The 26,201-nt window shown below is 31.2% G+C and overlaps 2 protein-coding genes, 1 long non-coding RNA gene and 2 pseudogenes across 3 annotated transcripts; 4 read left to right on the top strand and 1 right to left on the bottom strand.

Annotated features, from left to right (window-relative positions):
• Positions 1-533: 533 nt before the first annotated feature.
• LOC125583684 lies at positions 534-2,064 on the top strand. The gene is made up of 2 exons (XR_007320726.1): positions 534-892; positions 1,732-2,064. It is a non-coding gene; the product is annotated as an uncharacterized LOC125583684 (long non-coding RNA).
• Positions 2,065-4,302: 2,238 nt separating this feature from the next.
• Positions 4,303-6,739, top strand: LOC106388590 (DAR GTPase 3, chloroplastic). The gene is made up of 8 exons (XM_013828692.3): positions 4,303-4,567; positions 4,636-4,782; positions 4,862-4,978; positions 5,152-5,295; positions 5,386-5,472; positions 5,974-6,089; positions 6,176-6,415; positions 6,515-6,739. The coding sequence occupies exons 1-8, from the start codon at positions 4,427-4,429 to the stop codon at positions 6,636-6,638; spliced, it is 1,116 nt and encodes a 371-aa protein (XP_013684146.2). The 5' UTR covers positions 4,303-4,426; the 3' UTR covers positions 6,639-6,739.
• A 5,832-nt stretch (positions 6,740-12,571) lies between these two features.
• LOC106385591 lies at positions 12,572-14,233 on the top strand. Its single transcript, XM_013825502.3, has 5 exons — positions 12,572-12,768; positions 12,849-13,148; positions 13,233-13,448; positions 13,530-13,694; positions 13,790-14,233. Exons 1-5 carry the CDS (start codon positions 12,724-12,726, stop codon positions 14,075-14,077), a joined length of 1,014 nt encoding a protein of 337 aa, XP_013680956.2. The 5' UTR covers positions 12,572-12,723; the 3' UTR covers positions 14,078-14,233.
• Positions 14,234-15,444: 1,211 nt separating this feature from the next.
• Positions 15,445-16,272, bottom strand: LOC106388589 (annotated as a pseudogene).
• Positions 16,273-22,279: 6,007 nt separating this feature from the next.
• On the top strand, positions 22,280-23,889 carry LOC106386285 (annotated as a pseudogene).
• Positions 23,890-26,201: the final 2,312 nt, after the last annotated feature.

Here is a 26,201-nt window from a genome sequence, read left to right as displayed (position 1 = left end):
TGTATATATATATCATTCTAAATTAAACTATAAACCATATTGAATAAATAAATATTTTAGTTTCAAAATTTACTTTGAATAATTTTTTTGATAAAAATTTTGAACTAACATTGATAATTTTTTTTAAAATTATCAATTACTAAAATTATTAGTCCCACAATGAATATTTTGTTATCAGTAATTTAAAGTTTTTGCTATTAAAGATACACATGATCAAAAAAAACATATGAGTAGAAAACACCATTAAAAAAAAATAGACATTAATATTAAAAATATACTATGTATGTTAATATCATTTAAATTTAATTACATATCCTATCAAATTTTTATAAAAAATTGTTTGTATTAATAAAATTGATTTATACGTTCGCACCAATTTTATTTTATATATGTAATAGTTACTGAATTTTAATTATTTAATATATATTTATTATTTCATAATTTGTAAGAACATATAATACATAAAATAATTTATATATATAATTTTTATCCCGCGCAAGGTGCGGATCTTAATCTAGTCATATTGTATTAGATATAAAGATTTAAGGTAACAAAATAATTTCTGTTGAAGAAATATTTTGAAAAAATTTCGGACGTTAAAAACGCTTCTCTCTTCTTTTCTCTCCCTCTCGACATCTCCCGTTACAACTCATCTCAAAACCCTAGATCTGAGACCGGCAGCTAGGGAGGCTACCGCAGCTCCACCGCTGGTCTCCTCCTTTTTCTCTTATGTGTCGTCGTTTCCTCCCTCTGTTTCTTCTTCGATGTGTGACGAGTGCAGTTCTTCTTACTCGGGCTCAGATCTGTCCGCAATGGTTGGTTGGTTTCTCGCAGTGTCCTCACGGCGGTTGTCCTCCCATTCTCTGGCGTCTGTTTCTGCAAAATTTTCCAGGTAAATAGTTCTGTTTTCGTTTAGGCTTGGGGGCTGTTCTCCAATGCTCCATCAGCGAGGAGGTGAGCTTTGGCGAGTTTGAGGACTACTCTGTCTGGCTCGTTGACTCCCTGCTTTCGGAGCTTACTGTGGCCATCTAAGACTTAGGGAGTTCTGCTCTGAGAGTGATAGCGTGTGGTCGTCGGTAAGGCTTCAACTCTGTCAGATCTATGGGGCATGTGGCTATGATGTCGTCTACGGATCTAGCTCTTGTTGGAAGTCTCGGGGGTTGGGCTCTGCTTTTTGCAGGAAGTGGTCAAGCCTTTCTCAACATGTGCGATGTTGGGTCTGCTGCGATTGATTCGGGGGCGAGTTGGGTTCAGTAGGCGCATGTTTGAACTCGGTGGCGGCGCGTGTAGTTGATCTGCTTCTTTATGACTTTCCCTGTCTACCTTTTCGGTTTACTTGGGATTTGCTCAGAAGGGTTGCAGACTCGATTCTCTCGTTCATGGTCCGGTGATGTGGCAAGCTCTGTTGTCTCTCTCTTTTCCAAATAAGAGCGGTTTACAGCTTGAGGAGCTCTGTTGTCTGGTCTCTTTGGTAAGCAGTAGCCTTTATTTTGTGCCTATGTGAGCAGCGTCACTCTCAATCGTGGGTGTCTCCGGTGAATGAATGGATTCCTCGTGCGGTAGTGCGGAGTAGCTATCCATGCGGCAAAGGTCGTGGCTAGATCGGAGCAGTTGAGGCATACGGCTGCGCCTTTATCCAAGATCTCCGGTTTTTACCGGGCCGAGTTATCCATTATGAATGCATTCACTGGTGCCTTCTCGGGAGTTAGTGGTGTTTGTGCTATTTTGCAGGTTAGCAAAGTCAGAACATTAAGGAATTTGTAGGAGCAAAGTGGGTTTTGAGGATGGGCCAAATCTCTGTAGCTCGTGGCAACTTTGATTGACTCGACAATGCGACTCTTGTGTGATGGTTCATCGCAATCTGAACCCGAAGATAGACTTGCTCTGATCGAATGGGTTCTAGTGGTGTAGTTTCTGATTGTTGCTATCGTGTTTTCTTTTTTCTTTTCGGTGTTGTGGTAGTCCCATTTCATTTTCTGCTATTTGTTTCTGTATAATTTCTGCGTCAAACAAAAACGGTATAAAATTTAACATTTTACAAAAAAAAAAAATTATGTTCGCCATAAAAGCTAAGTTAGATTAAAGATTGCTCTAGGGAAAAAGACCTTACGGCCTTTGATTCTGGAAGTATAGTGGCTCGGCTCGCAGGCTATGTTTCAAGATTGTGTAAACGTTAGGTTATTTTTTTCTATTATTTTTTGGTAAAGTACGTTTGGTTAATTTTGATATCAATCTAAAATCATCTGTAAGCATCTCCAGGAACAACTTTATATCTGAAATTTACTAAACTTTATATTTCAGGTTTGAAGATGTTCTTCTCCAGTAAATCTTAAAATACACCTTAAATTTTTTACATTATAGTCTTTACTTAGACAAAAATTAAATAAAATCATATAACTTTTATAACAACCGAAGACATACGGTAAATATTATAAACAATACTTATTAATAAATTATTGCTTTTTTAATAGAAAACTACATATAAATAAAAAACTTACAAACAAAATCATCTTTTCTAAAATAAATAATTATTATTATTATTATTATTCATAATGATTCCATATATGACCAAATAGTGCATTTGAAGTGATAAATGAACTTTTTATCTTTTATTTGTAGATTACGAGCTACAAATTGTTGAAACTAAATATTTTCGTTACTGCCATTTTGAGATATTGAAAGTTGGGGATCAAGTTTACCTGAAAATAAGTATAATTGTAATATTTTTAATATTATTAAAATATTTTTCTTTGTTTTTATTTAAATATTTATCTAAATTTAAATGTAAAAATTAAATTTATAAGAACATCTATAAAATACATAAAAGATATAAATTGTCACAAAATACCACATTCATAGTACCACTTTTACCTTCATTTTTAATGAAAGGTAAAAGACATTTATACCTTTATGGTTAATTAATTTAGACCTAGGATTTAGAGTTGAGGGGTAAAATTTAAGATTCTAATAAATCTATAAATAAATACTTAAAAAATATAAAAATAGTTTCAAACATAATTTTTGATTTTCAAAAAAAAAAACGTTGAAAAAAAATGCAAAAAAAAAATTTATAAAAAAGTTTGAATTTGAAAAATTATAATTCGAAAACATAAAATATCTAAAAAAAATTATTTTTCTTATTTTATTTTTTTTATTTATTTAAATAATTATTTATTATATATATAAGAATATAAGAGTCCATTTAATGAATAAAGTATTTTTGAAAATGTTCTCCTTTAAATCAATTTATATAGTTATTAGAAATATATACATCCGCTAGAGAAAATCCACTAAGAAAATTTCGTATTATGTTAAATTAATTTTTATTTAAATAGTACACATCTTTCAACAAGATTTAAATTTCTTATCTTTTAAACTCACGTCAGATAATCTAGGATTTTAGTGGGTTTCCAAGAATGAGTTTATGTTACCCAAATATTTTAGAAACTTGTTTTATTTCTTACTTCTAACCATGTTAATTTTCAATTTTTTGAAGTCGCTTCTATGGATCCGATTGGCGTTAGGGTTTTCAAAGGCTTTAGAGAACTATAAAGTATTTAAAATATAAATTTTACCAATCAGATTTTTCACAGCAATTGTTTTTTAGGTTTATCTCTCCTTGTTCATGTTGTATTCTCTAAAACCAATTAAACATGATTTTTACGACAATTTTTTTTTTCTTTTTTTCTAAAATTTTAATTCTTCGATAACTATATAACTTTTATACAAATATATATTAATTTTATCATAAATATTTTTAGTGAGTAATTTTTTTTCTTGTTCTTTTATGATCTATATTGCATTATCTTCGATGTCATATATATACATATATATATATATATATATATTTTTTTTTTTCATTACTAATATAATTAAACATCATTAAAAAAAATACTAACGCAATATTCACAAATTCTATATTCCAATCTATTAATATTCTTTATATATATACACTTAATCTAACAGTCAAAGTCTGTAAAGCCAAAATCTCTACCGCCATAATCCTAAATCGAAAGTCTAAAGCGAAAGTCGTTACCAATGGAGCCTATATTTTTTAGTTTAAATTTTTGCATATTATACTTTTCCTAATTTTATGTTTAGAACATTTGTTGGCCAACCAACGATTATCGTCATTTGGATTCAGTTCACAATGGAAGAGTATTTACAATGTTTGAGTTTTTGGCGATGAGGTAAAATCACTTTTTTTTTACAAAAAAAAAAAAACATTCGTCGGCCATTACTCGAGTCTCGATATATAAATGGAGATCAGACTAATCGACGCTCGTAAATAAATGGGCCTATCTTAACATACTAAAAAGCCTAAAATAGGCAAAGCCCATAGTCTCGAATCAAGCCCAAGAGATGTCTGAAGGGGATAAGAGGTTTTAGTTTTGTCCTTTTGTTAATCTGTAATGTATAGTCAGCCATGTTTGCACAGTTATCTCCATCGCCGTCTCCTTCTCCGGCGAACTTAACCCACTTCGTTCACCGTCGTACCTTCCGAAACTCCACACTCGCAGTCTCCGCTTCTCCTCCCACGGCCAACTCCTCCCGTCCACCAATTCAGGCAAACATCTTCATTAACTCTACTTTCTCCTCTTCAATTGTCAATCTAAATTTCGCAGCTTTTATCAGATTATTGGAGGAAAGGATTCGACTTTGGATGTTACAAGAAAGAATGATTCAAAGGGTTTCACGTTAGAGGCAAATGAAGAGGAAATTGATTGGATGAATCTTGAATCTGATATTCGACTATGGACTAGAGCGTTACGTCCTGTTCAGGTAATGGATTGATTAAATTTTTCTTTTTTTTTTTTTCTTGTAAAGTTATGAACTTTGTTGGGTTGTGTTTTTACTACAGTGGTATCCAGGACACATAATGAAAACTGAAAAGGAACTTAGGGAACAGCTTAAGCTAATGGATGTTGTGATTGAAGTTAGAGATGCAAGAATACCCTTATCCACAACTCATCCAAAGGTTTGTATCTTTAGCCGCCTTTCATCAGACTAGAGAGACACATATAGATGAGTTTTGGATTCTTTTTGAATCATCTGTTCTGTAGTGGAAAGTTAAGTCTTGTGGAACCTACTTCTTTCTGTCGCTAACATACTCCTTTTGGAAATCATTTACGTGGTGTGTGTTTGTTGTAGATGGATGCGTGGCTTGGGAATAGGAAACGGATATTGGTGTTGAACAGAGAAGATATGATCTCTACTGAGGATCGAAATGATTGGGCTAGATACTTTGCAAAGCAAGGGATAAAGGTCATTTTCACTAATGGCAAACTTGGGATGGTATGCTTTTCTACAAGTTTAATCTTTTACTTTAGCTTTTTTTTTTGGAACTGTTTGGTTTAATAATATCTCTTTGAGTGATGGTTACAGGGAGCTATGAAGCTAGGTCGGTTAGCAAAAAGCTTAGCAGGTGATGTAAATGGGAAACGACGAGAGAAGGGTCTTCTCCCTAGGCCAGTGAGTAAATGTACCTCTGTTTATCTATTATTCTCTGTTGCACTATGTATATAGTTTTAGTTTTATGCAATGTTCTAAAATGGGTCTTGGCAGCACCTAAGTGACAAATCGATCATAACTGAAACGGTTTAAAAAAAGTATGATTTATGTTGCTCAAATCGGTTTAAACCTATCTAAATCGGTTAAATTAAGTAACATCAAAGTGGATTAGGACTAATTTAAGTATATCATATTCACTATCAATTTGTCATTAAACAAGGGATGATTTTTTCCCCTCCATTTTTTTTTATCTTTTTAGTATATCTAATTTTTAAATATTTCATCAAAGTAATTTTTTTAATAAAACGCAAAAACTTAAAATATCTAATATAAAATATAAGATATATAATCAATATACAAATAATTTAAACCCTGAATAATCTTTCTGTCTTCTCTCGAACACCTAACTATTGCCTAGCAATTTCCTGAACATTGGTTTTAAGTATACTTCATATTATGCAGGTAAGAGCTGGAATCATTGGATACCCAAATGTTGGAAAGTCATCTTTGATCAATCGTCTATTAAAGCGCAAAATCTGCGCAGCAGCACCAAGACCAGGTGTAACTAGAGAGATGAAGTAATAAACACTCTGTCTTTAACATATTCAAGATCACTGTCTTAATTTTTGTCACTGGTCGTTTCTCATATCATACTGTAAAACAGATGGGTGAAGCTTGGGGATGGTCTCGATCTGTTAGATTCACCAGGAATGCTTCCTATGCGTATTGATGATCAAGCAGCTGCTATAAAGCTTGCTATTTGCGATGACATTGGAGAGAAAGCTTACGACTTCATTGATGTTGCTGGAATCCTTGTGCAGATGCTAGCACGGATTCCTGAAGTAGGCTCAAGGGCTCTTTACAACCGGTATAAGATTCAGCTGGAGGGAGGCTGCGGTAAAAAGTAATGAAAACTTATTCACAACAAGATCTCATTTTCTTTTGTTGGTAACTAATGTTCATTATGGCTTTTTCTTGATTCTATGCTCTCTCTCTTTTGCAGATTTGTGAAGACGCTTGGTCTTGATTTGTTTGGTGGGGATAGTCATCAGGCTGCATTTAGAATACTGTCGGATTTTCGCAAGGGCAAATTTGGGTATATCTCGTTGGAGAGACCTCCACTGTGAACAAGACTGTGTATAGCGTTTAATGCTCAGAATTATGAACTAAAAATGCCTAAATGTGATGTATTTTATATTCCTAGATATAAAAGAAATATACTGGGCTACTGGATGTGAATGGGTATAACAACACTAGTCGCTAACTTAACGTGTTAAAAAATCTAATATGAGCATATTTGTTTAATGTAAAATCAGGAAGTTGCATAATATAGCTGATCATAATGTTTAGGTATCTCAATTTCAAAACTATTGCATTAGGATGTGATATTTTTGCAAATGTTATTGTAGTCCAGTGGATTAAAAATCTTCTTTCAAACAAAATTTCAGAGTTTGATATCATAGTTATATGATATTCATATATTCTGAATCATTTATCAGACATTGACATGTAACTAAATAAAAAAATTATATTTGTGATTTTAGAAGCGAGTTTGATATCATGGTTATATGATATTCATATAGCTTGCATATATTTTCTGAGTTATTTATTAGATATTGACATATAACTAAATGAAAAACTAAATGTGCGATTTTAGAAGCTTATAACATCTAAATTGGAAGGTTTTCTTTTTAACAAAAAAATATATTGTATTTTAAAATTTAAATATAAATTGATAATAAATATCTGTTGAAAAGTATTTCACAATTTGAAAAATCTAGGGCGACATTTTTATTTGAGAAATTTTGTTGAATTTTTAGAATTCTTAAAATATTTTATAATTAAATTATTAATATATGTTATATAAGTAATAAATATTAATAAACTGAGATTTTACGCAAGCTAGCAAAAAATATAATTGAGATCTTTATTAATATAGTTCTAAACTAAGATTAATATAATTGAAATAATTGAGAAAATAAATATTAATATAGTTTTAAACTGAGATTTCTATATTTTAATTTAACTCAACATATGACCAAAAAAATTAAATTGATATGGTGAAAAAGTTTAGATTTGGGGTATCAATTAGGTTGGCCCACCCCAACCCAAAACCCACAAAACTTATTGATATTTAATTCTGGTCTAGTAAGTTTTGTAAAAATATTAGGCCTATATTTCAAAGCTCGGTCCGACTCTGAATAGGTAGAATTTTTTGGTCTTTTCAAAATCCCCAATATATTATTTGACAATCATTACAATATTTTTTTGTAGCCACATGTCATCACTATAATGATTCTTAGAATCATTAGAGAAATATGTTAGTCCATCTAATTATATAATAAGTATTTTATTAAACTAGCAATAAATTCATCATTAATATACTTTATTATTTCCTTAAATAAAATTTACGGAATTGTCTAATGTGGCTAAAGTATATATGTCAATTAATGATTTTGAATAATAAAGATATGATAAAAAATAGCGTATCTTCTATCATATTTGTTTAATTTTAAACTATTAAATAAATTAAACAACCACAATAACCATATAATAAAAATATAGATTTTTATGTATATGTTATATTTTGAATTTTTACAAACGGCTATAAATTACTAAAACTGTTAAAAGTCTCACATTCAAATTTTATGATCCATGATTTAAAATTTTTATTATGACAAAATACAAATGATTACAAAAATAATATAAGTAAAAATTCTAATTTAATTAATTATTAAGATTAATATATATATATATATATATATATCGTTTTAAATTAAACTATAAACCATATAAAATACAATATTTTAGCTTCAAAATTTACTTTGAACATTTTTTTTGATAAAATTTTTGAACGATCATTGACAACTTATTTGTTTTTAAATTATAAATGACTAAAACTATTAATCCCACAATGAAAATTTTGTTATCAATAATTTAATTTTTTTCTAAAAAAGATACAAATGATCAAAAAAACTATATGAGTGGAAATCATAATTTAATAGACATTAACATTAAAAATATACTAAAATATATTATCTATGTTAGTATCATTTAAATTTAATAACATATCCTATCAAATATAAAAAAATATTTTTTGGATTAATAAAATTGATTTATATGTTCACATCAATTTAATTATATATTTAATAGTTACTAACTTTTAATTATTTAATATATATTTATTATTTAATAATATGTAAAAATATTTAATACATAAAATAATATATATATATAATGTTGATCCTGCGCAAGGCGCATATCTTAACCTAGTAATAGTTATAATGTTATATTTGACATGTTCACCACTATAAAACATCTAAATTTTCATAAAAATTGGTTTGAGCTTTTCGTCTTCAAATATAAAATTAGTTAAACATTTTTCTTTAACAAGAGTGTTTTTCATATGCTTTAAAATCATATTATAAACAAATCAAATTTAACAAAATTTAAGTAATCAAATGTAAATTAAAATTAATTGTAGAGGAAAAAAAACTTGTGGTCAACACAGTCAACATTTCACGTATGTTTAAAAAACATGTTTTAAATGAGAAAGAAGACACACTTGTCAAATTTATCACAAGCATGGGCATTTTATCTGGTAAATTCTGGTTCGGGTAGGAACTAAAACCGATATTTTTACCCTATTAGGTCTTGTTGTGGAGGACCCATGGGTCTCGCGGATCTTGTACCCAACCCGAATTCGAAACCTGATGGGATACCCGAAATACCCAAAACTTCTAGTATATATTAGGTATTTGCCCTGTTCGAAAACGCGAGGGGGGGGGGGTAGCCGGTTAATCGGACGAGTAGGCGGTGGTCGATGATATGGAGCAAATCGGAGGACCAAGGCGGGAAACCGAGTTTTCGACAGAGACTCCACGTAATAGTGAAACGCGGCGACTATTTTCAACTTGTTTATGTAACTAAATTCCATTTTTTTCAAATCTAACCTAAATCTATGAGTTATTAAACAAAACGAATATAAAACTAGAGAAAAGAGTGAAAGATGTCATTTCTGAGCAAGAAACCTCATAGGTTAAGAGGAAAGATGATAAAATAAATTACAAAGTTGCCTTTCACTTAGAAGAAAGAAAAATATAAGAAAAGCAAGAGTGCACGGGCTTCAAACTTGGGTTAATTAAGGTATGGCACTAAGACTTACCAACTAAGCTAACTAATCCTATTGTACCTTTCTTTCATATTTAATATTTATACATATATAAACGTAAACTAATTCCCGCGTGTACTCCGATTACTCCCCGATTTTTCACTAACTCGCTAGGCCCATACCGACCGCCCAACTAGCGCATAGCGTAGTCCCGAACATGGGGTATATATGGTGTTTCAATATATTTTTTGCATTATTGGTATTTTTTAAATTTTCAGATTTGCGGTTTCAGGTATGGTTTTGGATTTCAGGTAAAATTTTAAATTTTCAAAAATATAATTCGGATAATCAGATAATATTTCGGGTAAGATTTTTGGGTAAATTTCGGATATTTTCGAATATTTTCAGGTATTTTTATGTGTTTGGGGTATTTTTTTGGGCCGGATCCGACATGACCCGAACTGAAACCCGACCCGGAACCGAGCCAAACGCGAACATACAAATTTTAATTACCTAATTGAGTCCAACTATCTAAGATCCGGACCCGACATGACCCGAACCGAGCCCGAACCGAAAAATTCTAATTATTCTATTGGATTTAAATATCTAAGATGTGAAGGGCCTGAATCCAACATGACCAGACCCGGAGCCTACAGAGGACCCCAATCCCCATGCATTTATCATGTGACTCTTATAATATTCAAATAGTAAAATATTTTCGTATTTTCCATATTTGATTGGCTATAGTTTGGCTCATAATATTAAAATCCCCTGGATACTATTTGAAACGTCATTTGCTTGTTATCACTAGGCCTGGGACGGATCGGATATCCGGGCAATTTTAAGATATCCGGATCCAGATCCTTATCCGGCGGATCCATAATTTTACTATCCTTATCCGGATCCGGGGTTCGCGGATATCCGGGTATCGGATATCCTTCTAAAAATTGTAATATCCAGCGGATATCCGGATCCGGATTTGGATCCTTAAAATAAAGAAAAAATAATATTAATATATATAAAATATTAACAAAAATTTAAAAATAAAAAATATATAATGTTTTTAATTATTTCTATGTATAATATTACAAAATTTACATAAAATTTATATATACTATTATAAAAATGAAAATATGTTAAATAAAATTAGCTTTTATATATAGATATTACTATTTTTGAAATAGTTATTAATAAAATTTACGGATCCGGATATCCGGACTAAAAAATCAAGATATCCGGATCCGGATTCGGCTTTGATGGATCCAACATTTTACTATCCGGATCCGGATTCGGCCTCTTCGGATATCCAGATTTTCGAATCGGATCTGGATCGGATCACAGATCGAATCCAGATCTCGGATAAAAGTTCCAGGCCTAGTTATCACCGCATTGATTTTTAATAAATGGCATGACATATTAATAATGATGACATGACTCACATTAGGCCTGGGACAGATCGGGTATCCGGGCAATTTTAAGATATCCGGATCCGAATCCTTATCCGGCGGATCCATAATTTTACTATCCTTATCCGGATCTGGGGTTCGCGGATATCCGGGTATCGGATATCCTTCTAAAAATTATAATATCCAGCGGATATCCGGATCCGGATTTGGATCCTTAAAATAAAGAAAAAATAATATTAATATATATAAAATATTAACAAAAATTTAAAAATAAAAAATATATAATGTTTTTAATTATTTCTATGTATAATATTACAAAATTTACATAAAATTTATATATACTATTATAAAAATGAAAATATATTAAATAAAATTAGTTTTTATATATAGATATTACTATTTTTGAAATAGTTATTAATAAAATTTACGGATCCGGATATCCGGACTAAAAAATCAAGATATCCGGATCCGGATTCTGCTTTGATGGATCCAACATTTTACTATCCGGATCCGGATTCGGCCTCTTCGGATATCCAGATTTTCGGATCGGATCCGGATCGGATCACGGATCGAATCCGGATCTCGGATAAAAGTTCCAGGCCTAACTCACATAAATTAACTGTGACATGAACATTTATATTTAATCTGGATTTATATTTTAGTAGTTTTAAAAAAATATGATAATAATTTGTGTGTCATCATTAATATAACAATAAATAATATAATAGTAGAAATATAATAATATTTTACATTCTTTTGAAATATTATTTAATTATTTTTTGCAACTATATAATTTTTATTACCAGAACCATTCTTCAAAATTTTATGCAGTTTTTTTTAAAAAATATATAATTTTCTAAGTCTAATACCATTAGTTTCTTTATAATATTTACAATTTTTGAAAATATTATTTAGTTTTATGATAGTTATATACCTAAAGCCTTCTGTTGTATAAAAAAATTATAAACCTACAAGATTTTCTTTTAATTTTATAAAATTTGATTTAATACATTTTAACAAAAAATAGATAAAAATATCTTTCTAAAACTAAAATTAAATTTAAATTTTTCAAAAACTATTTATTTATCTTAATTTCTACAAATAATTAAATCAAAATTTGAAATTAAATATTGTAAGAAAATAATAAAATCTAAAAAAAATATATATAATTTAAATTTTAAAATTTTTATATGTGGGTATATCAGTACAAGAATGATTCTTAAAAAAATGACATTTTCTAAACTAGTAGGTAAAGTTTTAGGTTTTTTGGATCCATCTTATCTCAAATTAGGCCCAAAATATGTAAAGTCCAAATGAATTCAGTTTGAAAGACCTATTTTTGGACTCAAACAGTAGATGTTTAGTTTAGACCCGACCATGTAAAAAATAGAGCAAAGAATCTAGAAACACAGCCGTTGGACTCGAAAAGTAGGACCTACACAATACATCTCTAGGTAGATACTTTTTGTGAAAGTCAGTCGTCGACCAAGCCCCACTTCTTGTTCGATCTCATCTACTCTTGTCCATTTATTGATTATTTAAATATATAAAATAGATAAAAAAACAAAATGAGTTAGAAAATCAGAACGTTGGGGCAACTCTCGAGATCCCATTTAAATCTCTCTTCTTTGATTGATCTCTCCCTCATCTTCAATAAACTAGCCGTTACATCTCTCTCTCTCTACCTCCATCACAATGGCTGCTTCTGTACAAACTCCATCACCTAATCATACTAACAAGGTAATTTTTTCTCTGTTATGAAAATTGGGTATGATTCAAAATTGAAGATTGTTTCATGAAATCATCTCTGTTTTTAACAGGAAAGTGGAAGCTTGATAATGGTTTCTGAAACTTCTTTAGAGTCTCCGCCTCAATCGCTTACTCCATCCTCTGACAAGCGTCTCTGGAGCAGTCTTCGTAACAGGATAGATGTTCTTCTCGATGAAAAGAGCAAAGACCACAAACCCATCACCAGTTCCCCATTGGTAGCTCAAAAGACTGTTGGAGAGTCAGAGAGAGCAAAGAGGTTGAAGAGTGATTCAATGCTTTTGCTTAAAGGGTTTGACTCTGTTGCTCATACTCTGTCTCAGCTTTCGAGTAATCTCGACAATGCTCTTCAGGTAAAACTTAAAACCCATTACAATTTAGATAACAAGCTAGGATTGTTCATTTCTTGATGATACATTGTGTTTCTGTAAACTCAGGGAGTTAGAGAACTAGCTAAGCCGCCTACATTGTCTGAGATATTCCACTCCAATCTCAAAGCTGATCAGATACAACAACAGAGAGAGGAGGAAGAAGAAGAAGAGAGTAAAGGGAAGAAGAGGAAACATGACTCTGATGCTGAGTTCAAAGAAGATTCATCGGATGAAGATGAGAAGAGACCTAAGGAGAGGAAGATCATGAAAAGAGCTAAAAACGTAAAGACTCACTCACTGTTTAAAGTCTCTCTGTTTTCTTATACTTCTTTTATACAAAGATTGAATGTTTGTTTCATGCAGATTGCGATATCAATGGCAGCTAAAGCAAATTCGCTTGCAAGAGAGCTTAAATCCATAAAATCCGACCTGAGTTTCATCCAAGAACGTTGTGGATTGCTTGAAGAAGAGAACAAAAGACTCAGAGATGGGTTTGTGAAAAGCGTTAGACCTGAAGAAGATGATCTGGTACCGTACAACCTCCAAAAATGCTCTGTTTCATGCTCTGTTTCATGTTCTGTTTTCTGCTCTGTTTTTTATCTGATGATGATTTTTGATTATAGGTGAGGCTGCAATTAGAGGTGTTGCTTACGGAGAAAGCTAGGTTAGCCAACGAAAACGCGAATTTGGTTAGAGAGAATCAGTGTCTGCGCCAGATGGTGGAGTACCATCAGATCACATCTGAAGATCTCTCTGCTTCTTATGAACAAGTCGTCCAAGGTTTATGCTTAGATTTCTCATCCCCTTTTGATGAAATCGATTATGGACAAGAAGAAGAGGAAACAACAGCTCTTGATGTCTCGAAATCTCTCATTGAAAGCTTTGAAAAAGCAGAAGAAGAACAACACTGATTGATAAAGACATTTTTTAGCAGTTTCTTGGTCCCAAGATATAATGCTGTAATATCATTCCACTGTTTGTCGTAATAACTGGATTAAGCCATAAGCTTTTGAGCAGTTTGTAATAAGTTTAGATGATAACCATTTATACTTAATATTTGCAATGTTCTTCTAAGAGTTTTAAGCGGCTGCTTAAAGCGCCGCCAAGCATTTATACCAAGACTGAAAATCTCGAAAAGGCCAAACTAGATGGGGAAATTAGAGCATGAGAGATTATCCATAAAAAACTCATATTTAAAAAAAAAAAAAAATTGAAAAACAAACCAATCGCGGGCCGCCACGAATCAGTGGAGCCCACGAACAGTGTAAGAAACTCAGTAAGATCGGTTCTTAATTAGTAGTTTTTGTAACCGAACCTTGGGTCCACGCACTAAGAAACACACTAAGTACCCCGGATAATCATGCTCTGACAGATAATGGGTTTCTTAATAATTATTCAAGTATTTAAATTTACTTAAGAACTCTAGTTAAGAAACTATTCGATTGTGTGGTTCAATGGTAGTTTCTTAACTAAGTGTTCTTAAAAAAAAATTTAGTTTGATTAAAGGTAAAATTTATTTATTAAATAAAACATATTAAAAGATAAAACTATATATGTTCTTTGGTTTTCCAAGTTATTCTTACATGATTTTGAATGACATGGGAGATTATTGGTATTTACAGACCTTCGAGATGACAAGCAATTCTTCATAGATCATCCTGGTGCACTACCAATAACTACACATCAGGTATTGTCTTCAGAATGCATAGTTTCGCCATGAATGCCATGTTCTTGATGAAAACAAAAGGGTCTAATGTTATTAAGAATTGAGCAGGGAGAGGAACTGAATAAACTGATTGGATTTTCGGTCTACATTGAATGTAGTTCCAAGACACAGCAGGTAGACATTATAAGAATCACTTGTCCTGGTTCCTATGTTTGCATAGACTCTGACTAAAGGTTTTTGGATTGTACAGAATGTGAAGGCAGTGTTTCATGCAGCCATAAAAGTGGTGCTTCAGCCACCAAAGCAGAAGAAGAAAAGAAACAAGAACCGTAGCGTGATCTCTAAGGACTAGGAAGTAAACAAAAGGAAGAAGAAGATGATCTCGACTATTTGATTCGTCCTCATTTTACTATATGACAATTCCACCAGTGAAGAGAGACATTTTCCAGTAGCTTTTTGTATAGTTGCTAAAACAAGCTGTGTTGTTGTGTCTTTTACTCTTTGCTGGTGAATCCTTTAGAGTTCACGGTTGTTGGAATTTTTTCTTTAAAGTTTGCCAGACTTTGAAAAAAGTAGAACAAGATTAGTGTCAAAATAGGGAGATCATTCAAGTATTACTTATTCAAGTATTACTTATCTTTGTGGTTGTTACACAATTCGTGGAACTGTACAAGTTAAGGCCTAGCCTAAGCTGAGAAAGAACAAAACAATTATGTTGGACCTAGAACAGGACTGTGTATGGCAATGAAAAAATTCCTACTTCAGACAAAAGCTGAGAACTAGGAAAACAGGATTCCCCCGGCTTCTGCAAGTTCATGACCATGTCTTCATTCATAGTAGACTTGGTAGAAACATTCTCTTGCCACCTAGTACCAAGAAGCCAGTCATCGCTGTTGCTACTGTCTTCTTCAATGGAGAGACAAGGAAGAACAGGTTCATCAAACAGTGAACTGTACCGGGATTCTTTGCTTGTCTTATGTTTCTTTTTCTTCTTTGATTCAGAAAGAAGTGCAGTCTTGTCACTATCAAGAGAAGCTGGGAGCAGATTCTCATCACGATCCTCTTGAGGGACTTGAGGAACAACAACCTCAGCTTCTTGAAGACAAAGCGTATCCGTAGAGGATTACCAGTTACAGGCGTAGCTGCAAATGATTAAATGAACCATCTTCAGAAAATTACAATAGAGTTTTAAAAATGAAATTCATCTAGTTAAGAGAATAATAAACACAAACCTTTGATATTACTCTCAACAGAAGGAGAAGCGTCCCTTATTCTCTTCTTACTACTTTGGCTACCATCAGACAAATATTTCTCATGTTCTTCTGTCAAACAACTCTTCTCAAGTGGTTCACATTCATCAGACCTCTCTCTGTGGCGCGAAATCAAGCAAATCAATCGAAATAGAAGCGAACCCTGATTACTTTTTCTCGATTCGTATTGTCAATCTGAGAGAGAGAGAGAGAGAGAGAGAGAGAGAGAGAGAGAGAGAGAGAGAGAGAGAGAGAGAGAGAGAGAGAGAGAGAGAGAGAGAGAGAGAGAGAGAGAGAGAGAGAGAGAGAGAGAGAGAGAGAGAGAGAGAGAGAGAGAGAGGAGAGAGAGAGAGAGAGAGAGAGAGGAGAGAGAGAGAGACGAGAGGAGAGAGAAGAGAGAGAGAGAGAGAGAGAGAGAGAGGGAGAGGAGAGAGAGAGAGAGAGAGCTCTCTCTCTTCTAGAGAGAGAGAGAGAGAGGAGAGAGGAGAGAGGAGATCTGAGAGGAGAGAGAGAGAGAGAGAGAGAGCGAGAGAGAGAGCTCTCTCTCTCTCTCTCTCTCTCTCTTCTCGTCTCTCTCTCTCTCTCCTCTCCTCGAGAGAGAGAGGGAGAGAGAGAGAGATCTCTCTCTCGAGAGAGAGAGAGATCTCCTCTCTGAGGAGAGAGGAGAGACAGAGAGAGAGAGAGAGAGAGAGAGAGAGTGGATGGATGACTCTCATCTTCCAAGTATAGACAAACCCAGCTCAGATCTTCATCCAAGGGAAACCAATCTTCCAAGTATAGACAAACCCAGCTCAGATCTTCATCCAAGGGAAACCAATTGAACAAACAATTGCAGGGAACGAGAGCCATCGTCTCCGGAGAAGACAAAGAGTAACCGATAAACAAAATTGAGGGCTGAGTGCTCTTTCAATGACACATGCGCTCTTTCTCAATTTAAGGATTGATCACCAAAAGTCCATATTAAAGATCAGATATTATAGTTTAATTTACTTTTGCTTTAATTAAATGATGTAATTTATTTAAAAACCCTCTTAATAAACTGCAATAATCATGCTCTTAGTCTCCAAGAAGAAAACGGGTTGTGTATGCATCTCTCATAAGTCTGTCTGCACGGGAAGATGGAGTTAACTTAACCTGGAGGAAGTTTAAATCATCTTTCAAGAAAATGAATTGACATGGAGAAGTTTTAGATTGTTTCGGGAAAGCCATTGATGCCGTGAAGTTTGCTTAATGCAGTGAGCAAGGAAATCGAGGAGCGGGGAAGCTTACGACAATCCTTCAAAAGGCTGGGCCATGTTAACACTCAACTCTTCAATTCCTTGTTACCTAACGTTAAAGCTGTTGAAATGGTACTCATTGCTGAAGAGCGAATGAAAAAGGACGATGTAGAGTTAGATGAAACTAAGGAGCTCATAAGTATAACAAGTCTAGAGCGCATGAGCGGGGCCAGTTCTAGGTCAAGCCAAATAAAACATCGGTCTGTAGACCCTACAACCTCCAAAATCTCAAGGCCGGCCCTGCGCGTGAGTCGTGACCAGTGGCGGATGTAGCTTTAGGGAGGGGGTCACTTGATCCCTATGAGTTTTATTACAGACAAAAATTACTTCTATTTCTGAGTTAAAAATAGTGAAATGTTGAAAAGTTAGTACAATGACGCCGGTAACATTACCATCTCCAATGTATCTTCCTATTTTTTTCTCTAAAATAGAAAAACTCTATAATAGAGATGGATTTGTCTCCAATGTATTTATCTATTTCTTCCTCTAAAAAGAAATATTCTTGATATATTCTTTTCTAGTTTTACAAATAGTACTTTTTATTTGTGAAAGTTGAAAACCAACCCAATTTAGTTTAACATTCATAAAAATTATGATATTATTTACACTGAATATTTTTATAGAAACTATTATGTAAATAAAAGTATGATTATATATTTATATAAACGGTATATTTTCACTAAAAATATTTATTTTGGTTATAATTATTAAAGTAAAAAATTAAAGGATCATTTTGTGAATAAAAAATATGTCTCTATTAGCATCTCCGATGTAGACCTCTATAATTACTTCTGAAATAAAGATCTCTATAATAGAGGTGAAAATGCTCCAATATATGTCTCTATAATAGAGTTTCTCTATTTTAGAGAAAAATAGAGAGGAAAGTTACTTTTTACCTCTATATTTAGAGTTGGAAATAGCATATCCCTATATTTCCCCCTATAAATAAAGGAACTCTATTATAGAGATATACATTGAAACATTTTCACATCTATAATAGAGTTTCTCAAATTTAGGGGAAAATATAGAGATAGAAATAGAGGTGGGATAGAGATGGTCTTATAGAGGAATGTTATTTTTTCTTCTAAATATAGAGGTGAAAATAGCAATCTCTATTTTAGAGGAAGATATATAGTAGGGTTAGAGTGATTTTACCTCTAAATGACACTCCCTCCGTTTTAAAATAGATGATGTTTTGGAGAGTTTTAGATGTTTCAAAAAATTGATGTTTTGATATTTTATATTAGTTTTAGCTTTGTTGAAAACTGTGTGACCAATGATGTTTTATAGTTTTTTTCATGATTGGTTGAATTTATATTAGTTTATATTATAAATGCTATTTTTTAGGTAAAATTGTATTTTTTAATTCTTGTGCATTAAACCAAAACATCAACTATTTTGAAACAGAGAGAGTATTATAGAGGCAACTATAGAGGTGGGTCGGAGATGTTCTAACTTAAACTTATGGTTTACTTTTGTTGACCCCGATGAGTAGGCCTGGGCATAAAATCCGGAACCCGAAATTCGAACCGAATCTGAACCGAAAAACCCGATCTGTTATCCGACCCGAAACATAAAAATACCCGAACAGGTTTTGTAGGGTGGTACAAAAAATATCCGAACCCGAAGTGTTATTAACCGAATCCGAATGGGTAACCCGAAAAATCCAAAATTAATAGTCAATATAAATATTTTGAAATATATATAAGTATTCCAATTATTAAATTCAATATTTGTGATAATATTATATATAATAATAAATATTAAAATTTTAATAAATACTTTAAGTACACAATTAATTATGAATAAGCATTTTATAATTTGTTCATTGATATAAAAAGTCTACTCTCTATAAGGCAATACATATTGTTTATAAATGATGTTTGTTTTCATGCTTGATTTAACATTTTATTGTTATTTTTATATGTGATAGATTAATTGTTATTTAATTTAGATGTTTTTCTTTATGTTTTACTTCAAAAATTTTATTTTTTACTTTGGTTATATCCGAACCGAACCGATATAACCCGAATCCGTACGATATATGATTACTTTATGGGTTTTATGATGCAATACAATTTTGAACCGAACCCGAAGTGTTATTATCCGAACCCGATTCGTACTAATAAAATTTTAGTATGAGACCTAGAAGCGTAAATCCGAAAATCCGAAAATCCAAAAAACCCGATCTGAATGCCAACGGATACCCGAACGCCCAAGCCTACCGATGAGTTTTGTGGCTGGCTCAGCCACTGGTCGTGACTGAAATCTTGACCACCATTTCTTAGCCTGGAGGGGAAGGTTGTAGCTTGAGGAAATCCATGAAGCTTTTTGTCATATTTAGAGAGGAGTGATGATCAATTTTCTCGAGTTCTGAAATACTTTTCTTTGAAACAATTAGAGCTCGAGGAGAGTGATCTGTCCAAAGATGTAAAGGAATGACATTGCTGGAAAAGATCCCTGTGAGTTTTTTTCTTTCTTTTTTTGGTTGTTGGTATCGATTTTTTTTTAATTATATTTGGTTCTTATCTCTCTATAGAATGATGATGATGATGTCAAATGATCTTGAGAGGTTGACTAACTGAAAAACCTACTTCTACTCTTCTTGTTGGGTAGTTATGACTTGTGTAAGCTTATGTAAGCTTCAAAGACTTGTGTTCAAAGTGGGTTTGTTCACTTCCAACAGTTAGTCAACTATTTTAACCATTATCCAGCATATTTTGATTTGCATATCTTAATAAAAATTAGGTGTTCAGAGTTTCACCTGTTAGTATTAAAATTTTAATTCTAATTAAATCATTTAGAAATTCATATTCGGTTATAATAACAATTAAAATTTTGCTTGAAATTTTTTATTTGAATCTGACTATGATAAAATATTTTCTTTAGAATCGTGGTTTTAAACTTAAATATGAATAGTCTTCATGGTTCTATTAGTCACCAAATATTATAGGAGACTGTAACCTTCTAAGGTGTTAGGTAAACTATATTTGGTTTTCATAAAACATTGGATGTGTTTGAATCTTATTCTTCCTTTTATTTAAATTTTAAGTACACGGTTAATTGTGAAACTATAATTGGCAGGTTTAATCACACACTTCGTAATAAGAAATAACTAATCACTAAAGTTATCTGCTCGACTCGCTACTGAAGTTTGATGTTGAGAGCCCACTTGGGGTAAGAATAAGATCAACTAATATAACTTCCTAATTTTTTTTGAAGAACTTGCGTTGGTTAGTGAAGGTTGTTAAGAAGAAGTGGCGCCGTTGGTCATTTGATTTTAGTTTTTATTTTCTCTCTCCTTTTAAATATACATATACTGTAAAGCATAATAGACTAATTAATATTAATTAAAACATATTTTCTTTTGGTAATTTCTTGTATCGTAAATTCGTAACTAGCTCAAATACAATTTTACAACAAAAAAGTTAGATCTGTATCTGGTGTATGTTTCTCAAAGATCTCAAAGATTTTTTTATAAACCTTGGATAAGATGGCATATTCAATAAGTGACCATAACAACAAAACAAAAAACGAGAATGAGATTAACAAGAAAAAAAAGTAACGCGAAACAAAAATTCGAATTCTAAAAGAATAGGAAAGTTATAGTCTAATATGATAGAAAATACTTTTTACTACTTACTAATTGGTTTATGTATGATTAATTTTTCCATTGAAACAACTTGATTAAATAATTAAAAGGAGGCGTTTACCCAATACAACTCAACCCACTCCCAGACATGATTACCTTAATCTTTCTAAGAAACTATATAATTTTATTTTGTCAACATAAATATTAATTAATTTTATATCTAAACAGAACAATATAATGTAGATACTTCTCAAATGTTTTGAAGTAAAAAACTAAATTTACAATATAATTTAAATCGATATTTGATGTTTTCATGTAGTTTATGTGAACACATAGTTAGAGCTAGATATTTCTATGGTAGAATTTATGTAAAAAACAAAAGTGATAGTCTAATAATTTATTGGCTTTATCACACGATTACTACGCGATTCATATAAACATCTTAAGTCATAAGTAAAACTTTAAAAAATAATTTTTTTTATCTAAATAAAAGTTAAAACAGAAATTGTTTGATATTAATTTTTTTATAAAAAGAAAAATTATATTCTACTAGTTTTTGTCACAAAAATAACTTTCAATAAGGAAAATAATCAAAATACCTATTTTTTATTTTGAAAATTTTAATATTTATTTTTTATTTTTTAAAATTTGTAACTTTATCCTCAAAACCTTTACCATTTAACTCTAAACCCTAAATCTAGATTAGTTAACCCTATGGCAAAAAATGTGGTGGTTTTGAGGATAGAGTTTCAAATTTAATGTACTCATAATTGTATAAATGTATTTTTACTCTTTAATAAAACTTTTTTTGGTCATTTTTCTCATTGAAAACTATTTTTGTACGCCAACGTTAAAAATGTATAAATGTATTTTTACTCTTTAATAAAAAAAATTTTGGTCATTTTTTTCATTGAAAACTATTTTTGTGACAAAAACTATTCTAAAGAATTTTTCTACAATTTATATTAATAACAAAAGTATAGTCTAATAGTTTCATTAATGTTAACTTTACCACATAATTAACATCTGGTTACATGAACAATGTGAGTCGTACGTAAGAATTAAAAACTTCTATGATAAAATTTATATAGAAACAAAACTATAGTCTATTAGTTTTTATTAATGTTGGCGTTACCTCATGATTACCACACAGTTTATGTGAATAATTAACCAAAAAGGAGATTATGTGATGTAAATGGTAGTTGTTTTATTTTATTTTTGTCTATATTGGAAATTGAAATAAAAGGGTGTGTAACTCTAGTTTCATCCTCTTCTAATAACTAAAAATAAAAATTCAAAAATGAAACCATTGATGTTCTTTTTCTGTTGTCAACAGAAAAAATAATTCTTTTTAACTAAAAAATAAAAAACTTAAATGGTGGCATTAAAAACCTTATAGTATTATCCAAAAATAATAATACCAAGTTTGTCGTCATCGTCTCTCCCTCTCATCGTGAGTAATATTTATAGTTACGATTCAGGTTAGAAGTTGGGCAAAATCAAACCTCTTCTCCTCTTTCTTTTTCTTTGTGGACCAAGAAAACTTCCCATTGATCCTCTCTTGATGTTCTTCTTCTTCTTACAAGATTAATTCAAAGTCATTTAACTTTTAAAAAATGGGTGACATCATCGGTCACAATGATAGGGAGATACGGTTGCCCTCTCATGTTCTCCAAGATCCCTTGTTTGATCATTCTAACAAACATCAGGTTTATATATAATTTTATCTAAGTTTTACTAATTGATTATTATCATCATGTTAGTTTGATCTCGTTTTGTATATCAAAATCGTTCTTACCTTATTATTTTCTCTCATATAGTTGCATAACTCCTTCATCAACCACAACCACCATGGCAGCGGGGGATTCCGTCGACCCGGTGCACCACCTTCAAATTCCTTCAGAGAAACTTTTCCTTGGGTAATTTATTTATTTTAGCAAACCCTTTATCAAATTTTTTATTTATTTAAATGACTTTTTCTCAATATTTCTGTAAAATGATTTTTAGATCTTTTATCGATGGGGTTAGAAATATATTTTCAGGCATTACTATATACTTCAATTAATTTTACTTTTTGTTGTCCAAAATAAAATTATCTTACTGTTTGTGAAATTGATGTTATGAAGAACTATAATACATTGACAAACGCAGCAAAACAAGTGGCAAATGAGTAAAAGAGAGGACCAAATGCAAGCATTTTTCTTGGTTCCGCCGGCCCGTAAAGCTTCTGGCACCGGAGTTTTTCTTCCAGCCAGCGCTTGTCATCTGCCAACCAAAAAAACAGGTTATTATAATGGAATTCTATAGTAACTAGACTCATCAATTTATTTGATGTTATACTTTTTAGTTATGACAAAAAAAAATATTTGCCCACAGCCTGTTCAACGGTGCTTCTCCCGGTGCGTGTAGTTCAAGCTCTCAATCTCAACGTTCACAACAAGCGTATTCATGTTTCTCCCCGTTCAGGTTTTTTTTTCCTTCTGTTCATCCTTCTCTTTTTTTTTCTAATGCAGCACGTTAAGTAGAAAAAAAATCAATATTTAAATATATACTTTATTTTGTTTTAAATGTAGAAATTTTTTTTCTCAGTTTAATGCATCAAGTTTCTCAATTTTTTTCTTTAAATGTAAAAATGCCAGAGAATAATTCGAAGAAGAAGAGCGAGATGGTGGAAACACCTGCGAACATTGAAGTCGAAACTCTGATTGATTCGCCGGAGAATCTTCTCCCGGAGGAATGGATTTATTGATGGCCAATGTTACTTATTAATGTGAATGAATAGAATCAAATAAAAAGATAAAGAAAGATTGTAATGTGGATTCTTGTGTCGTGTATGCTTGCCATTGGGTTAGTGTAATATACCCGAATAAGATCAACCCGTTTGTGACTTGTGCATATTCATTTTGTTAAAAGGTCGAATCAAGAATGAATTAGACTTCTTCATTTGATGCAAAAGTAAACATATAACTTATTTTAGGCCTCTTTTTTGGCACAAAACTTTTGGCTTCTAACATGAAACCTTTTTCTTGGTAAGAAGAGAAAAATTCATAAGTGTTACATACTACAAGAACAAGCAAATAATTTGAATATAAAGCATACACTTCTAATTTTATCTCATTAAATGATTTAATTGTGACACCAGTATAATTGTGGAAGACTAAAATTTTGAATGTCAAAATAAATTTGCAAGTGAACATTGCAAAATACACTAAGAGTGGTAAATGGTGGTAAAAATTAACTCGTGCAATATATAAATTGTTGGTTTTGGATTTGATTTCTGTCAAAAGTTAAATTGATGATATTTGGTGAGATGAAGATAGAGTTATGTTTTAGGTTTCATAAAAAATCTGTAGTTCGTCAAGAAAATATTTGGTTAAAAAATATATATATATATATATATATTTGGTTTTTGGATATAATTATAAAATTTAAAAATATCTTGAAAAGAAAAAAATTATAATAGAGAAAAAGATAACACTCGATAGTAGAGGAAGAAATAAAGATGTCTTGCAGTACATTTTGTCTATTCTAATATTTAGAGATGAAAAAAATGAGTAGGACTGTACAAAAAATCTGAATCTGAACCCGATCCGAAAAATTAGTACCAAACCCGAACCCGATCCAAAAAGTAGTACCGAACCTGAACCGAAATTGATTAAATATCCCAAAGGATTCAAAATTTTGGTATCTCTAGAACCGAAACCGAACCCGACCTGAACCGAAATATTTCGGGTACCCGAATGTATCCGAAATAGATTTATATACTTAAATATGTTATTTTTAGATTTTATGTATATATATATTAAAAACATCCAAAACATACGAGATACTTTTAAGTTGTCCCAAAAATACTTAAAAGTATATAGAAATAGTCAAAAGTAAATGTCTAAAATAGCTAAAATATACTCAAAACACCAAAAATACTTGAAATATCTATTGATTATTTATCCAAATATTCAAACCAAACGAATTTATATGTTAAGTTTAGATATTTCAACATTTGTTATTCAAATTTATACGTAATATATTTTTTCGTTTATTGATTTTGTGAAATTTAGAGTATACAGTAGAACCTCTATAAATTAATAATCTCGATAAATTAATAAATTTTGTTTGTCCTAACTTGGACTGGTTCAAAATTTGATACAAATAGATAAAATAATAAGATAATATTTTTTTTAGAAAATTCTATGTAAATATATGGTCTCATTAAAATTATAAATTAATAATTTTATGTATAGATATTTCATATAAATAAGGACCTATTATTATATGGTTTGTTTATATTCACAATAGAATTATCTTTATATTTTCTCAACACTTAATACATTTTTGATGAGATTTAGTAATATTTTATCTAAAACCACATTTAAGTTCTATGCAATATATATTATATACACAAAATAATATAATAAAATTAATATAAATGTCAAATTAAAAAAAAAACAATTAATGTCTATTCACTAGAATCAAATATTTTTCTTATCTTAGAATATATATATCTTAAAATAATAAATCTAAATAAGGAAATTTTTGTAAATTAATATCTCTATAAATTAATAAAATTTTAAAGTCCCAACATTATTAATTTATAGATGATCTACTGTATAATAAATTTTAAATTTTTTAAAGTAAATTAAATGGATTATCAGAACCCGAACCGAACCTGCAAAGATCTGAACTGAATCCGAACCGAAATTTAGGAATACCCGAATGAGGCTAAATTCTTTGACCCCGAAAATCCGGAATCCGGTATCCGAACGCCCACCCCTAAAAATGAGGATGAGCTGAAGTTAGAAATTAATTGGGCTTCTCCCCTGCCAACAAGAAAAGAACATGGCAGAAGTGTATTTTCTTAAGCGGGGTTGTTTTGGATAATTTAAAACTAAGATGCGTGTTTTCTGTAGATTCCTATGTTGCATGGAAACGGAATCGGGTACGTGGAAGCGGAATCGGGTACGTAGAAGCGGAAGCGGGTGGAAGCGCGGAAGCGAGATTTTAAAAAAAAAACAGGAAGCGGGTACATGTTGGAAGCGTATCCATATATATATACATATATAAGATTAAAAATCTAGAACTAAAAATTATATGATCTAAATTTAAAATAAAGTATTTATTCATTTATAATAATTTCAAAATGATTTCATATTAAAACTGTGAAAATACACATAAATTAAATTTAAAAATAAATTAATTATATTAATTATTTTTAATACTTTATAATTAATTGACATAATATATTTGAATATA

This window comes from Brassica napus, chromosome C3, assembly GCF_020379485.1.
Source record: "Brassica napus cultivar Da-Ae chromosome C3, Da-Ae, whole genome shotgun sequence".
Lineage (NCBI taxonomy): Eukaryota > Viridiplantae > Streptophyta > Magnoliopsida > Brassicales > Brassicaceae > Brassica > Brassica napus.
Note: the sequence above shows the minus strand (reverse complement) of the source record. Positions and strands in the feature narration are given on the sequence as shown.

Coding starts and splice junctions, on each gene's coding strand:
- LOC106385591 (XM_013825502.3), top strand. CDS start 12,724: ATGGCTGCTTCTGTACAAACTCCATCACCTAATCATACTAACAAG. Junction 13,149..13,232: donor ATCTCGACAATGCTCTTCAG/GTAAAACTTAAA, acceptor CTGTAAACTCAG/GGAGTTAGAGAACTAGCTAA. Junction 13,449..13,529: donor TCATGAAAAGAGCTAAAAAC/GTAAAGACTCAC, acceptor TGTTTCATGCAG/ATTGCGATATCAATGGCAGC.
- LOC106388590 (XM_013828692.3), top strand. CDS start 4,427: ATGTTTGCACAGTTATCTCCATCGCCGTCTCCTTCTCCGGCGAACTTA. Junction 4,783..4,861: donor GAGCGTTACGTCCTGTTCAG/GTAATGGATTGA, acceptor TTTTTACTACAG/TGGTATCCAGGACACATAAT. Junction 5,296..5,385: donor CTAATGGCAAACTTGGGATG/GTATGCTTTTCT, acceptor TGATGGTTACAG/GGAGCTATGAAGCTAGGTCG.